Here is a 15,595-nt window from a genome sequence, read left to right as displayed (position 1 = left end):
TATTGCCCATTTTACAGCTGCAATCATGAACTATTCCTTATTCTCCAATGTTATGTTTAATTCAGCTCAATAATTAGCAACTTTTGACAGAAAACAGCTGGAATGCATGCTTACCTCTTCTAAATAAAAGAGGAATAAAAACTGGAACATACATATACTAAAATCCTAGCATCTTGATAATCTGTTAATTTCACCATATAACGAAAAAGATTTCCTGGTAAGCTTTAAACGCAAAACATGCTCTCATAAATGCCTTCCATATAATACCTAATATAATTAAGGTTTACTTAATCATTAAAATCTGTGTATTTGCAAAAAGGTAACTTTCATTCAAGTTTCTTCTCAGGAGAGCTGTCCACATAAATGAAAAAGAATACTCTGGGAAATACCTATTTTTTTTTAAATAAACAAATATATAAATTAAATATGTAAATAAATGCTAACCTTGTAAGTACCTACACAACGTTGCCTCCTTGCTCAGTAGAAAAATTGTTCCAAACTATCATTCCAAAGAAAAAAAAAATATTTAAAGGGTTACCAGAATACAACAACAAGGTTTTCTTTAGAAAAAATAGTAAAATTATAAACATGAAACATGAATAAAGCCTTTTATGTGAATTAAGGTTTTTTGTGTACTGATTTAAACTCAGATCAAATTCAACAATTCAAATAATTCTAATACTAACCAACCTATCTGTGATAAGACAGCTCTGGTCTACACTATGTCAAGATTATTTTTTAACAATGTACCACAGAACAGTTGGGTTGGAAGGAACCTAAAGATGCAGTTGCAGCCCAGAAGGCCAACTCCATCCTGGGCTGTATCAAAAAAGTGTGGCCAGCAGATTGAGAGAGGTGATTCTGCCCCTCTACCCTGCCCTGGTGAGACCTCATCTAGAATACTCTAGTTCCAGCTCTGGTGCCCCCAGCACAAGAAAGATGTGCACCTGTTCGAACGTGTCCAGAGAAGGGCCACAAAAATGACCCGAGGGCTGGAGAACCTCTCTTATGAGGAGAGGCTCCTCCTAAGAGCCTGTTGTTGGCTTTGGGGTTGTTCAGCCTGAAGAAGAGAAGGCTCTGGGGGGACCTCATAGTGGCCTTCCAGTACCTGAAGGGGGCCTACAAGAAAGATGTGGAGGGGCTTTTTACAGGGGCTTGCAGTGAGAGGACAAGGGGTAATAGTCGTAAACTGAAAGAAGAGAGATTCAGGTTAGAGATCAGGTGGAAATTCTTCAGTGTAAGGGTAGTGCGACACTGGAACAGGCTGCCCAGAGATGCTGTGAGGGCTCCATCCCTGGAGGTGTTCAAGGACAGGCTGGATGGGGCTCTGAGCAGCCTGCTCCAGTGGGAGGTGTCCCTGCCTATGCAGGGGAGTTGGAACTCAATGATCTTCAAGGTCCCTTCTAACTCCAAACATTCTGTGATTCTGTGACATGGTTGGCTTCCTGGGCTGCAAGCACACATGACCAGCTCATGTTGAGCTTCTCACCAACCAACACCCCTAAATCCTTCTCCTCAGGGATGTTCTCAATCCATTTTCTGCTCAACCTGTAGCTAGTAATATTTTTTTCTGCTGTATTTATTTTGTTTCAAAAAGGAATCAACATTTACACCATAAAGGAATTATTTAGGTTGATGGATAGAATAGTTAGCATTTCCTAAAGAAGGGATCATGGCTGTTATTAAAATCCAATTTTTTTATCATAGCAGTTGCCATCTTCAACTCTACCTAAAAGATTGCAGTACTGTTTAACACTTCTTTAAAAAGCTCTAAGAGAGGGAATGCCACAGAAATAACTTTGTATGAGTTTTTTATTATGTTTACATGGTTTTGGAGCTGCTGCCTGGTTCTGGCTGCCACTACTGGCTAGAGACTATAATGGAACCCAAAACTCCTTTCAGGGAAATCTGGATGACGTTAATTCTCATGTGTATCTTTATTAGTCATAAAAGCTAGCAAAAGAATAAATCTTTGCGTGTTTTTGTGTTTTAAATTCCAAATCTTATAAAAAGCTTTACTCTGTCCTGGTCATTTGTATTCTCATGAACAGCTCACTCTTTACATTTTTGGCTGCAATTTAACCTTTGTCTAGACTTCCAGTATTTCTTTCAACATAATGCAAGATCTCCAGACAGGCTTTTTGCTGGCACAGGAATTTACAGAACAACCTTTAGAATGCTGCAGGATATAGTGAAACTGATCTGTAAGGCAACTGTGAGTCAAACTCTGACAAAAAACTGCCTTTCTCCTACAACATTTGAGATTTGCTCCTAAATACTTCCTGCTCATACTGTACTTCAATCTATTTCCAGTACTAAGTTTTAGTAGATAGAATGCTTTGAGCTGTTGGCAAGAAAGATGCCAGTTGAAAGATATGACAATTCTGCTAATAGCCTTTTCGTGCCCCAACAGTAATGAAAGCTTTTCTCCCAGTACTAAATGAAAAACGTACCTATGTGCAGTGTTGTGGCAATGTAACAGAATATTGGTGAGGAGGTCTGCAAACACGCTAATTTGACTTGCAGCTGGAGTGTCAAAACCCACACGTATGATACAAATAATTGGTTATTCTCATGTGCTTGACAAGTAGAACATCCGTGCTGAGGTAACAAAGGCCTGTGATAGACTCAGAGGCATCCTGTCAAACGTGCTTGAGATTTCTGTCCCTCTGTGAGAAAGGCTGGAGCACAGGGGAAAGTTATACCTGCAAAAAATCCCTGGTACACAGGAGAAAGCATCAGGTTCAACAAGTGTTGCTAGCAAGGTGCCAGCATTCCAGCCTGTGTGCCTCTGCCCTAGGTCTTACTTCAGCGATCTGCTGGTTTGCAAAGTAATGAGAATATTCTTCACATTTTACCTGTGGTTTTGTCGTTGTTCCTGTGTCCTGCCTGTGCCAGCCTGTGTCTGACTGGTTTTATCTTTCTACCTACTCCAGAAATATTTGGAGGGGAAAAAGTCCTAAGGTTGATTTAGACATTCTTGTTGCAGAAGAATCCTTCTTTTCCCCTTGTTTTAAATATAAAGTATTTTACAATCCAAATGTTTATCCCTTTAGTATTGGCAACATGAAAAAAAACATAAAGCATTGAAAGAAAATCTTCCAACTTCTTCTGCTTTCATATGTCACACTTAAAAAATTCTTGTCTAGTTTCTGCCAAGCTTAAAGAAAAGTACACACAAAAATATAGATGAAGTATGAAAAGCAGAGGAGTGAAAAGGCCTGTGTTACAAGAAGAGATCTTTCTGGATGTTTTTCAGTGTTGTATTTTTGTTGATGGTTCTCCCCCACTTTACAGTACAGTTACACTGACTGAGCACAGCTACTTGAAGGAAATGTGGTTACAGAATTAGGCTTGTTGAAATTTGGCTCTGGGTTCTGAAACGTCGTTGCTAGTTATTTTCTCCAAAGATTTCTACAGTTCAGACACGGACAGACAATGACAACAGAGAAACCATGACAGATGACAAAGGAGAGTTAAGCACGTGTCTCTCTGTGCAGACATCAGTGACTGCTGGAGCCAGAAAAGCAGTGGAGGCTCTAAGACTAGAATGCTTACATCTAACAGCACTGGCTTGGATAGCAACAAAAGGTTCTTCCCATGAAGCAGCATTGCACACTGTCTATCCTACTTCTGTCACTTACATGCAAATTCTAATGTGGAAAATCTCACTGGTGCTTCCCTTCCCTGTGTCTTCCAACCTGTCACAGAGCAAACAAGATCTTCTGCAAATGAAGTAATATTGGACTGCTCAGCTGAAGCAGGAGTCCGAACTGGAAACACATACCATTCTGGCAACTTCTTTTTACACAATGGGGAAGGGGTTTACTCCAATTAAAAATACTCCCAAGGAATGTCAACCTAAAACTCCCACAATTGCTTTCCAACACATGGAAAAATCTTTGTTGGCATAAAACCTACATACAGAATGATCAGTTACCACGCCACAAAACCTCTCTCCACTACGCTAATGTTTCTATCATATGAAAAACACCCTGACATGAGAAATAATGACATCTCAGTGAGACAGGACAAAGTAAGACGAGCTGCAGGCCTTTGATCTGGCTGAAAGTGCTCCGCATTCTCATTAGAATTTCTGCTGGGATCCTAGGAGATTAAAGGGTTTTTTTTAAGTCTGACAGTTAATGGAGGGGGGAGGTATTCAGAAGAGAACAAAAAGAGAAGCGCTGAAAGCAAATTACATCATGCCTCAAAATGGCCTTTACCATCTTACTGGCATGTTCCACAATGTAGCATAGCGGTTTCCAGTCAGCTATTCTTGAGAGCTCAAGATCCTCTGTTGAGACAGTACGGCTGGAGATCTGCTGCTTTAAAAGGATGGAAAGTTGAAACAGTGCAACACACACATTGTATTTTGGGACACTAAGTGCATTATGATAATGCTCCAGAATACTACTTTTTGAAACTACATTCTGCCTGACACAGCATAAGAAAAGCCTACAGCCTACAAAGATTACAATTTCAAGTTCTGGCAGTCCTGTCTTCAGGAAAACCCCACACAGTTAGCATGCAAATGCCATTTACTTCCTTCCTATTCTTCCCACAGGCACAGTTGGCCCTTTTGTACCAGGCACATCTTCTAATCTTGTGGGGGCCTTGGAACTGACTACCCTTCAAGTTAGGTTGCCAGGGGCAATCAACACTGGGGAGACCCATCAAAATCTCCCTCTTATATTCTGCAGAAAGTTAGGGAGAAAAACTCAGGACTCTGGAAGAACTCTGCTTACTAATGTTCTGGCAAATGCACATACTGCCAACTTACCCTACCATGTACTTGTAACTTGCCTATAAATGGGTATGTATACCTTACAGTATATAAAAAAGCTATTAATTGATACTGTCTCTCTTTTCAAAGCTTATTCTTCTTACATAAAAAACAAAAATTGTGCTTTAAACAGTTTCTCATTAAGCCAGAAAAAGAAATTTCCTGTCAAAGTTTCTCTTTTTCTTAACTCTCCCTCTCTCCCACCTCCTATGGTGGTCCACCTTATGTCTCATGATGTGGCCACTTTTGCCTTACTTCTGTGTCAAACATCCTCCCAACAGCAAACAGGTATCTTTAAAAACACAACCTTCATCTGAACTCATCTAAGGACAAAATGTAAAGAACAATAAAAAGGGCCCTGCAGATAGCAACCAAATCTCCTGTTTACTGAAGCTAGCACACTTACTTAATTTTGAAAAGGAAGTTAACATTTTAATTAGGATTTTTACATATTCACAGGAATTACAGACCTCTACACATTGTTTCACCACATGCTTATAAGAGTATATTGAGAATAGTTTCTTGGATCATGCTGGAATAAAGTCTCCCGGAAAACTGATACTAACATCATCAAAAGACTTAGCATTTTGCAAGACTGAAACAAAGCAGCAATGCAGGGACAGGCACAAGAAAAATTCCAACCAAAGCACATCTGAGATGCCACATAACACATCAGTACCTCTGCTCTCTCCATACTTACTAGTAAAATCTGTATCAATTGCCAATCATAATATTAGATGTGTGCATAACTATATTCTCATCAGTGGCAGGAGAATTCTTAGAGAAACAGTAACTAACTATTTTTGAACTGCAAATCCCTCCTTTAGAATATGTTTTTAAGGATAAAACTCCTGTATTTTACACTGATGTACTAGCCAAGGACAGGTGAAGAGTAGAGAGGTTATTTACACATAAGAGATTCACAGTCTATTCTCTCCTTCTTACTATGGAATGTTATCCCTGCTTCTCATTTTTTGTCACTCTCAATGAACCTCTTGTTTTCAAGAAGAAAGAATAATGTAATCCAAGAAAGAATAATGTAAATCCTTGGCATATGAACATCTCATGTCAGCTACCTGGATCTTACAACTCTGAGAATCAGCAATGAAATTACCAGACTTCCTTCTTGGTGTCAGGGCATTCAAAGGTCTCTTGGTATCTCTTAATCTACAGGGCCTGACTCCATCAGGGAGAACTTCAAGTCTCTGTGGCACAAGGTGCATTACAATCTTCAAGAATGCTAGCAGAAGGTATTAACAACACATTCTCTAAAACTAAAACAACGGCTTGCCTTACACTAGCTTTACTTTCTCCCCTTTTTCATCTCACTTGTTGCAAGATGGAAAAATGCTTCAAACCACAGATTCTGATAGGACTAATGGAATCTTGATTAGAAGTAATGCAAGCTCCACCAACTCTGAGATTCTTCTTCCTCCTTTTCTTTTTTCACTACAGGATATCACTAGTATTAGCAAACTGGGTTTTCCTTGTTTCCATTTTGAGGTTCAGATACTGCCCCAATTGCACCAGTGAATCAGAGAGATTTGAAGTCTCACACAGTCACACACTTGCAATCATGTATATACTTAAAACAGCCATGCAGCAAACTTCTTTATTAAAATAGCAATCATTATTATTTACAAATAGCAACCCAACATTACTTGCAAAGATGTTCTCTTATGAACTTTGACAAGATGTTACTTTCTTCATCAGAAAACCTAGCTATCAAAACGTGTGCAACCATCCATAAAAGAACTAATTTTTTTAATGATCAGCAGTAATGACTGCCCTCTTGAAGTCAATACTAAGATGTATTGACCTGAAACAAGCAAGCATTCAATCTGACGCTAGCAGAAAAGGTACCAAGTACACTTATCACAAAAATAGTTGCAGAAAAGCCTAACAACACATGCATAAGGTGAACTACACAGCTTACATGGCGAAGGTAAAGTACTAAGTGAATAAAAACCAAGACTATACTTCATTTAGACATGCTGACTTGATCATTGCCACAGTATGCCCATTGCCATTTCTGTATATTCTAAGGAAACAAGCTTCCTTGAATCCTACACTTACACATGCAAATACGCCCATAGCCAATTTAGTTAAATGATGACTTAGACAATGAAAAAGTATCAGAAGGAAAAACTGTAAAAAACTGTAATTCCTTATAATTTCAGCATTTCTAATGTAAATCATAGTGTGAGGTGCTATTAGTTGTTCAGTGACTCAGACTAACAGGCTTGACAGGAGTCAATCCCAGAGGTCCGGAAGAAGGGCAGCCATAACAAAAAAGTTACCAAGAAGGCTCTTACCTGTGAATTGTAAGACAAACAGATGCACGTATTTTGCAAAAGATAAGTCAAAAGCCAGTAAGCTGGAAAGGGTCAGAGTCTTAAAAGGGCAAGACTTCATGGTACTGTAACTCAAGTCTATGTTGAGCGGAAAAGATGCTTACTTGTAAAGGTAATACTCAGCTTGATCCACTTCCTCTCGTGAAGAAATGTTGTCAACAAACTGATTAAAAGATAAGACAAAAAGCTTCAGAGGGAGCATTCACAAAGCATATTATAAGAAAATACCACTTCAACAAACAAAACATTTTTGGGGGGCATATTTAGTTGTCTGACAGAACTGGAGATCTCCAAGTCTTCACCAGTTCCTACTTGGGCTTATTCTACACCGCTAATAGTCCAATCTTTTTAAACTGACACAACTCCCTTCCTCACCTCTAAATGTTATGTACCATTAAAATATGGAGACCACCCGAAAAATATGTCCATGCAGCTCAGTACCCTGTACTTTTGCTACTTGCCTATGAATTTTTTACTCTTAAAACATATCCTTTCATTTGAGAATACATTCAGTTCCTTTTTTTTCCCCTAATTTTGAGTGAGTCTCAACACACCTTTCTTCTCTTTCCAAAATGTAATCTTTCACCTAATGTTTGCCTGTTGTGTCTATTCATACTACAAATTCTGAAGGACAGGAGAAACAGTATTTTTTATTTCACAACACATAAAAATAATAGTAGGAAAAAAAATAATCTCCCGTGCTATAAAGCACAGTTTTCCTCTCATTTAAAATCTTGTCTACTTCAAGCAATTTTCCAAAATTTGCTATCAACCATTTAAATAAATGCCAAGTTTTCAACCAGTCTTTGTAACAGTGAATCCTGTTCTCCCATAAGTTTTACTAACAAAAACATAAAGATGCTGGAACATTCCAGAGTTTTCTCAATATAATGCCTTTAGCTCAGAATACATAAACAATGTGTTCTGAAGTTCGTTCTTCTCTTTACCTGAAGTATAAGCTAAAAACAATAGTTTCAGCTGATTGGTACTTGCTCTCCAAAAAACTGCCCTTGCATACTTGTGCACTTTATTTAGATTTTACAAAATAAGAATCTGATGTCAGCTTCAAGTATTGGGAAGTGGGGCTATTTGACAATCTGGACACGTCACTTATGCTTGAAAGAGGTCAACCCAAAGCAGGAACGTTAAGGAAAGGAAGTAAGTTGATTAAGTAATAAAAAGGGAGAGAAACATTCATATTCCCCATGGATGCTGTCTCAGAAGCAATGCACAATGCTTGATCTGAATAAACCCTTCATCTTTTAACTACAAAATGTTCTGTGACTCCTCAGTTAGTGGTGCCAATGATCCTAATTAGTGGTGTTAGTGAGGTACCAGTGTGGTGACTCAGCTTTTTTTGATAATTTAGAAGACTGAAATTAGTTTGTTTTTTGTTGTTTGTTGGGTTTAAGTGGTATATTTATTCTCCTTCTTCAATACAAACACTTAGACAGTGAACATAAAGCACATATCACATCTCTGCCTTCACTCCCACTTCCCCAGATTAACCTATCCAGAGGATGGAATTGGTTACTAATTCCAGTAAAAATATCCCACACCAGCATTTGTCCCGCCTCTGCTGAGGTAAGGAAAGAAAAATATAGAGGCAAAATGTATCCAGCTTTGTCTGCCTGACCCTAAAAGGAGCCTGGAAGCTGAGGAAGATGCACACAGACAAGTGTGCTAATTCACTCCCTTCGCAGCCTGGGTTCTTATGAAGTACCTGAAGGAGTGCTAAAACTCTCCCTAAGACAGAAACCACAGGAAGGCAGTGAACATACATTAGGGAAGTACACAGCCCAGTAACAGTGAGGCCCGATTTTACTGAGAGAAAAATGGTGTCTGAACACCCTACAGTCCAGGTATTAACTAATGAGTACCAAGTAACAATCAAACAGCTTTACACAGGAATTTAGCAGTATAACAAGACATTAATAATACCAAGAATACCAAGCAGAGGTGATACCACTTATCCCCTCACAACTCACTTGATTTCATAAGCATTCCATTGTAATTTCCATCACAATATGATTGGGATTTATTTCCTTACCCGGGCTATTGTCAAAGAGCTGACAGGCAGCTTTCTTTCATAGGTTCTGTCCATTAACTGGGCTAAGTCCGCTGGAGAATACAGAAAAAGACTGTTTAATCAAGTGGCATTACAGGAAAATCTGCAGATCCATCATATAACCCAGAATAGAACCTCTGTCCGTGAAACAAAATTCTGTTTCCCTGTTAACATCTCAGTTTGAACTTCTACAAAACCAGTACTTTCAATTATTGTTAAATACTAACAGAAAAGTAACACATGGAAATATTCTCAATACTATGCTTTTAACTTACTAGAAAGAAGGGAGGGAAATTAATATATATATAATATACATGTATAACTAATACAATTCACCTAAAAAAACTGAGCAGATGTCTGTAAGTTTCAGTTGCTTTCAAGCTTAGCGTGTGCTGGACAGTGCTTTCAGCATTGCTTTGTCCTTTATATGGTAAAACAATGAGACACAGAAACAAGCAAGCAGTACCAAACTGATAAACCCTGCAGTCACAAACCGCAATCCGAAGAAATTCTGCTAATCAAACTGGGCACTGTGCCAGTATCTTATTAACTTTATAGCATTCTGCTCCAGCAGTCATATAACAATATTAATTTGATCATACAGCAACTTCAAGCTTCTGACTGTTGAACAAGTAGCCAATCGTTGCCTTTAATGAATTTAATTGGAAGTTAAAATAATTTAACTTGGAATTTTAGTTTTGTACTGTTCCTGGAAAATAATGATGACCCAGGAAGAGGAAGCTGTTTACTGTATGCTTAGGGTCAGCTGATTGATTCTTAGCTGTGACATGAATTGACCTAAAAAATTTAGAGACTACAATAATATTATTTCTCTTTTCCTGCATCTTCAATGCCAGGAATCCAACATATTCACCTTGCTTCATCCTTTGAACCTTAACACAACTGTTACTAAACCAGCCTCTCCTTTGACACCTCTTGTTTAGTCCCATTGGCCATTCTTCAAGAGCTGACGGGTTGGCTTGTTTTACAATTCATTTTTCAAAAAGGACATCTGTCCATATCTGTCAGTGAAAAGTGAGGTGAACACAACTTGCAGCACCACATCAGAACTGACTAATCCATCTACACTGGCAAAGTTGCCAGGGACAGGAAGCAGCATTGCACCAGCAACATGCTGTGTCTCTGAGGGATACAGTCCATGTATGTTCTGTCCACAAAACAAATGACATAACTATTCACAATGTTTAAAACACATCTCTACCAGAATAATGAGGGGTATACAGTTCTAGTAGTACAAACGGCATTCAGTGCTACTCTGACCTTACAGGTACTCTAAAACTACAACACACGTGCAAAGATTTTTGCTGCAGTAAAATGATGGAGCCTTGATTTGGAATCAAATCCTTGACTCTTAGTCTAGACAATGCTGCTGTCTGCCACACTACGGTATTTAAAGTTTACATAACACCTTGCTCACTGAGCCACTTCAAGGCAATCTTCAAAATGCAAAAAGAGCTTTTATCTCTGGCTGAGAGGCACAAATTTGATGACCATAAAAGCAAAGTGAAATCTAAGGCAAAGTTACTAAGGCAAGTACCAGCTCCTAAGATATGGGCTACAAAGGCCATGTTATACCAGATAACTGCTAAAAATAGCAGATCAGCATTTTCAATGGTAAAGGCATCTCTGCAGGAATATACTTAAAAGAACTGTCTATATTTGACTCTTTATTACCCACCTCTCCAGCACTCACAAATGCCATGATGCAGCACATAGGTAAAGACTTTGGGGGCATTCCTAGTAGTGTTAGAATTTATACAGAGAATGGATGCTGGCTGTGGCCAGGCCAGCTTATCAGAAACTAAGAATTGACAAGATTGTTGCTCAAACATAATAAGCCGACTGCCATCCAACATTCTTCATCTACATTTAGAGATAGCGGGAGAGAAGTATTCACTCCAAAATCTGCTGTTTGGTGTTAGACCTGAGACAGACAACTTCACAGGTTGGTAGTTTAATTTATGTATTCTAGAATTATTTTCCTTACTTATCACCCTCTGAGAAGTAGGTGTTACCTAAGACCGTTTTGGGCCATTCTCAGACCCTGAGCTTGGCACTTCTTTTGTCTCATGAAGAGCCCATTTCATGAAACACTGAGTACTTAAACAGAAAATAAACCAAATTAACAAAGTGGTGTGAGTGAAAGATCCCAAGACCATTAGCCATTCATACACAGGCATTGTCCGGGTGACTTCATACACAGGATTTTAATGATTGGCCTTTTATGCTGTCTACAAAGCCAGATGTCTCCACCAGAACTTTAGCATGGAAAGCAGTATGAAGCACTTATCTATCAGCTCCAGTGTAAGAGGCACAACAAAATGAAAGCTGATTAAACCTAAAGAATAGAAGACAAATTAAGTTAATGGAAAATTCAGTTTTGCTTCCAGACAAATTGCTGCTTCTGCTGTAGTTTCTCGATAGGAATAATTTGCAGTGACTAATTCTTTCCTGGTTTGTTTTCTCTGAAGAGGAATAAAAACCAGACTTATTTTCTCATATTCATTATTTGAAATAATTCACCTACCTTTTGTAAACTAAGTTTGTTCCGTATCTTGTTACTCAATAATTGAGGTTAAAGCTTTCTACTTAAAAAACTTCACGACAGGCATACTAGAATGCAAGAATGTGAATGCCCATGTTTCCTATCACTGTTTGTAGTAAAACCTGAGTGCTAACATTGATGTATAAACCAAATAAAATGTTTTAATGGCCAAAGCAAAATTCTAGGTACATTCTAACAGATATGTCACAAGTGCTTTTATCCCACAGTGATTACCAAAGAGGATACTAGTATGTATCATCTTTCCTACACATTGCCTAAAATTACACTTCTAGAACATGAACTTCTACAAAACTTTAATTTATCTGCACACATAGTTCTGCACACTGCAGAATCTCATTCATTTAAACAACCTAACAAAACAAGCCACAAGTCTGAGCTGAGGTCATCTAAGTTCTGGACATGATATCACACCTGTCTGTAGACTATCAACATCTGAGATTTCAGGTTAATTTTTATTTCAACTTGCTCATAGAAACTCAATGTCTTAATACTTGCAAAGGGTGATTCAGGACAATGACTGGGAAAATACTGTCCCTCACCTTCCAAGTCAGTGGCTATGAAATCTAATACCAGTTTGGTGGCATAGTAAAATAACACAGTTTCAGTTTGATTTGCACTGTGCAGCTATCCACAGCATGTAGCCACATCAATAAGTGATACATTTGGCCACCATATAAGGTTACTACCTTCTTTTTCTTAGAAATGGTCCGTTTGAAATCCCATGATGGAGGAACAACAGGAAAGCAGATACAACTGTGATGCAAAGTTTACCTGTCCTGGGACTGATGAGCAGAGTTAATAACTTACATGCTAACATGTAAGAAAGAAACATAGAATGGTTTGGATTGGAAGAGGGCTTAAAGTTCATCTAGTTCCAAACTCTCTGCTATGGGCAGGGACACCTTCCAATACACCAGGTTGCTCAAAGCCCCATCCAACCTGCTCTTGAATACTTCCAGGGATGAGGCATCCATAACTTCCCTGGACAACCTGTTCCAGTGCCTCAGCACTCTCACAGCAAAGAAGTTCTTCCTAATATCTAATCTAAATCTACCTTCTTTCAGTTTGAAATAGTTCCCCTCTTGCCCTATAACTACAAGACCTTGTAAAAAGTCCCTCCCCAGCTTTCTTATAGACACCTTCAGGTATGGAAGGCCACTATAACGTCTCCCCAGAGCCTTCTCTTCTCCAGGCTGAACAACCCCAACTCTCTCAGTCTGTCCTCATAGGAGAGGTGCTCCAGCCCCCAGATCATCAACCCAACAGGTACATGTCCTTCCCATGTTAGAAAACTTGATTGTTTTAAAGACCTAATTAAAATAGAAAGGAAGGCTGAGGCAAGTACTTCACCTTACAAATTTGTATGTTTCACATTCATCAGTATTTCCACATCTCCAGCACCTTCTGGAAGGCACTACAGCTTTGCGCAGGCTTTGAATGAAAATTACTCAAGTCTGTAAAGGCAACACTGCCACCTGCTGTTGCGGATGAGCCTGTTTGGGTATCACCAAGTTTTTCTAACAAAAACACACTTCCTGTCTCACCTAAGTAAAAATACAAAATTTCAACAGGAAACGTAACCTTCCAACCTGCAAAACCGTGAGAAAACGTTCTTTAAAGCAATCTTTTTAAGCACAAGTGCCCTGTAATTGTAATAGAATAGGTCTTATTTCGCAGTTTATTACAATTAAAACAATATAAATGAAGTGGACACTTGGAAACTGTCTTTTAACTGTCAGGCACAAAAGACACTCACAAAAGCTTTGAATTTTAGGAAAGGAAAGAAATCAGCTTGTAGAGAACAAACATTAATTAACTGGGCAAATTCTAACTAATTTCTGCATTACAGCTTTGAGAATCTATTGACAGATTTTTAACACACTGAGCAGATTTTGATGCAGAACCTCAGAAGCATTTTGTTCACACTTCTTTTTTATGCTGAAGTATTTATAGAATATAAGCTAGTTTAAAATTAGTTCAGGTTGCAACTAATTAGTTAAACTGCAGAAAAAGAAACAAATTTATCTCACCCAGGTTATGCTCCTCTTTCTTTCTCTTTTCCCATTTTGAGCTGTCTGCATAGGCTGCAGAAAGAAGAGATCTTCTACCTAAAGAAGAACAAAATCACTAGGTAAGCCAGGTTGCTTCAATATCTTTAAACAAACGAACACTTAATTAGATGTCACCTTTTTCTGTCACGTTTGCTGAACTGGGTGCATTAAACTGTCTTTATGATACAATTGTCAGCAGCAGCTACCGTAACAGTTCAAATTCCTTATGTGTGGATGTGCCATTAACTTCATCATTTTTAAAACAGAAAAGCTTTCCCCTAAAAGTCCTTTTCCAGCATGAAACAAAGCTTCCCAAACCTGAAGTCCATATTTAAGAAAAAAATAAATTTGTAAAGGTATAAAAAAACACCCAAGCAACAATAAAGGATAGCTCTTTTGTGCACATAGACCATTTTCATCAAAAGCTAGCAATTAGCTAAATGTAAGCACAAAAGCATATGCAAAAAAAAAATTATGCACAAAAAGGCTTTTCTGTTACTGTTGGATGGTTATTTTTTTCCACTTGTAGAGATCTGTCTCACTGGATACAAAAGGTAGATGCTTGTCTGGAAATACCCCACTTTTTATCAGCTCCTTTTTTGCAACTCCTGAACTGCAGAGTTCACACAAATGGTTTTGAAAGTTTTTTTCCAAATACTCTTTCTACCACCTTTGAAATCTGCTCTAGACAATCTTTTGAAACAAAATGAAAAATGCTTCAGTTGGAAGAACAAACCATGTCTGTGCATCACTCACAGATGGAGCTCTTGAAGATACTTAAATTTTTTTGACGGAAAATACAGAAATAAGTGCAGAAGTTAATGTTAAGAAGTACGAAATAATTTTAAAATAGACATTGCTATGCTACACATAATTCTTTATCTGAAAACCTATCTGCTGCTGCTAAAAGTTTGCTGTTCTTGTGTGTGAAACATTTTTTCTCCTTATCATCCTTCTGGCATGCAATTATATGCACAGATCCATTTTGGAACACCTTCGCCATTTTTTGTCAAAGACCTGGTATACAGAATTCCACAGTCAGAATACAAGAATACATACCACACCTTACCAAGTAGCTAGGAAATAGGAAAAAGTACTTTTGTTTGTTTGGTGAGGTTTCTTTAAGCCATTTTTCATTATGTTGATAAAAGTAGCACACAAAGATCGGGCGGTTGGCTTTTTCTTTAGGATAAACTTCTGTATGCTCATTCACAGCTAAGGACGACACTAGCAACCATGGGGGCTTAAAGAGCTATTTTCTGCAGTACAAGCAAGTGTCTATGACATAGATTTGCTCGGGTAAGCTGGGGGTCAGCGTCAGAGGAAAGAGTGGAGCTCCTGAGACATGGGCGCCGAGCTACCAGGAAGCACCACCCAGGAATCTCAGCTCCGGGAAGCTGAAAAGGCTCAGTAGTTCCCCATCATCACCACCACACTGTAAGCAAACATTAATACATTCAGTTCTCTCCCAAGGTCATGATTTTTGAAACGGTGGCTTTTCAAAATAAAGAGTCGTGGTTGTGCTTGTCACTCGAGTTACCAAGTTGCGCTGAACGCGAGGTCTCCCGCGACCGTAAAAGGCAGCTCTTAAAACACCAGCTATGACACCGGCAAGGTGGAATATCTATGAAAAACAAATTAAGAAAGCTCACACACCCCACCCCCATGTCAGATACTCGCCGTTGCCGAAGCTGTCTCAAGTTCTACAAGCACATATCTATACATATTAATGTATATGCACACACGGAC

At 38.6% G+C, this 15,595-nt stretch overlaps 1 protein-coding gene across 2 annotated transcripts in view; it reads right to left on the bottom strand.

Moving 5' to 3' along the window:
- Positions 1-15,595, bottom strand: part of MRPS27 (mitochondrial ribosomal protein S27) — a 48,711-nt gene that overhangs the window by 32,784 nt on the left and 332 nt on the right. The window contains exons 2-5 of one of the 2 annotated variants that reach the window (XM_051642090.1): positions 15,387-15,470; positions 13,826-13,903; positions 9,191-9,261; positions 7,245-7,303 (exon numbers count right to left, since the gene is read on the bottom strand). In XM_051642090.1, the coding sequence (XP_051498050.1) occupies positions 7,245-7,303; positions 9,191-9,261; positions 13,826-13,903; positions 15,387-15,470 (292 nt within the window). The remainder of the gene's footprint in view (positions 1-7,244; positions 7,304-9,190; positions 9,262-13,825; positions 13,904-15,386; positions 15,471-15,595) is intronic. The other variant, XM_051642091.1, reaches the window with a different exon arrangement.

Source organism: Apus apus, chromosome Z, assembly GCF_020740795.1.
Source record: "Apus apus isolate bApuApu2 chromosome Z, bApuApu2.pri.cur, whole genome shotgun sequence".
NCBI classification, from domain to species: Eukaryota; Metazoa; Chordata; class Aves; order Apodiformes; family Apodidae; genus Apus; species Apus apus.
Note: the sequence above shows the minus strand (reverse complement) of the source record. Positions and strands in the feature narration are given on the sequence as shown.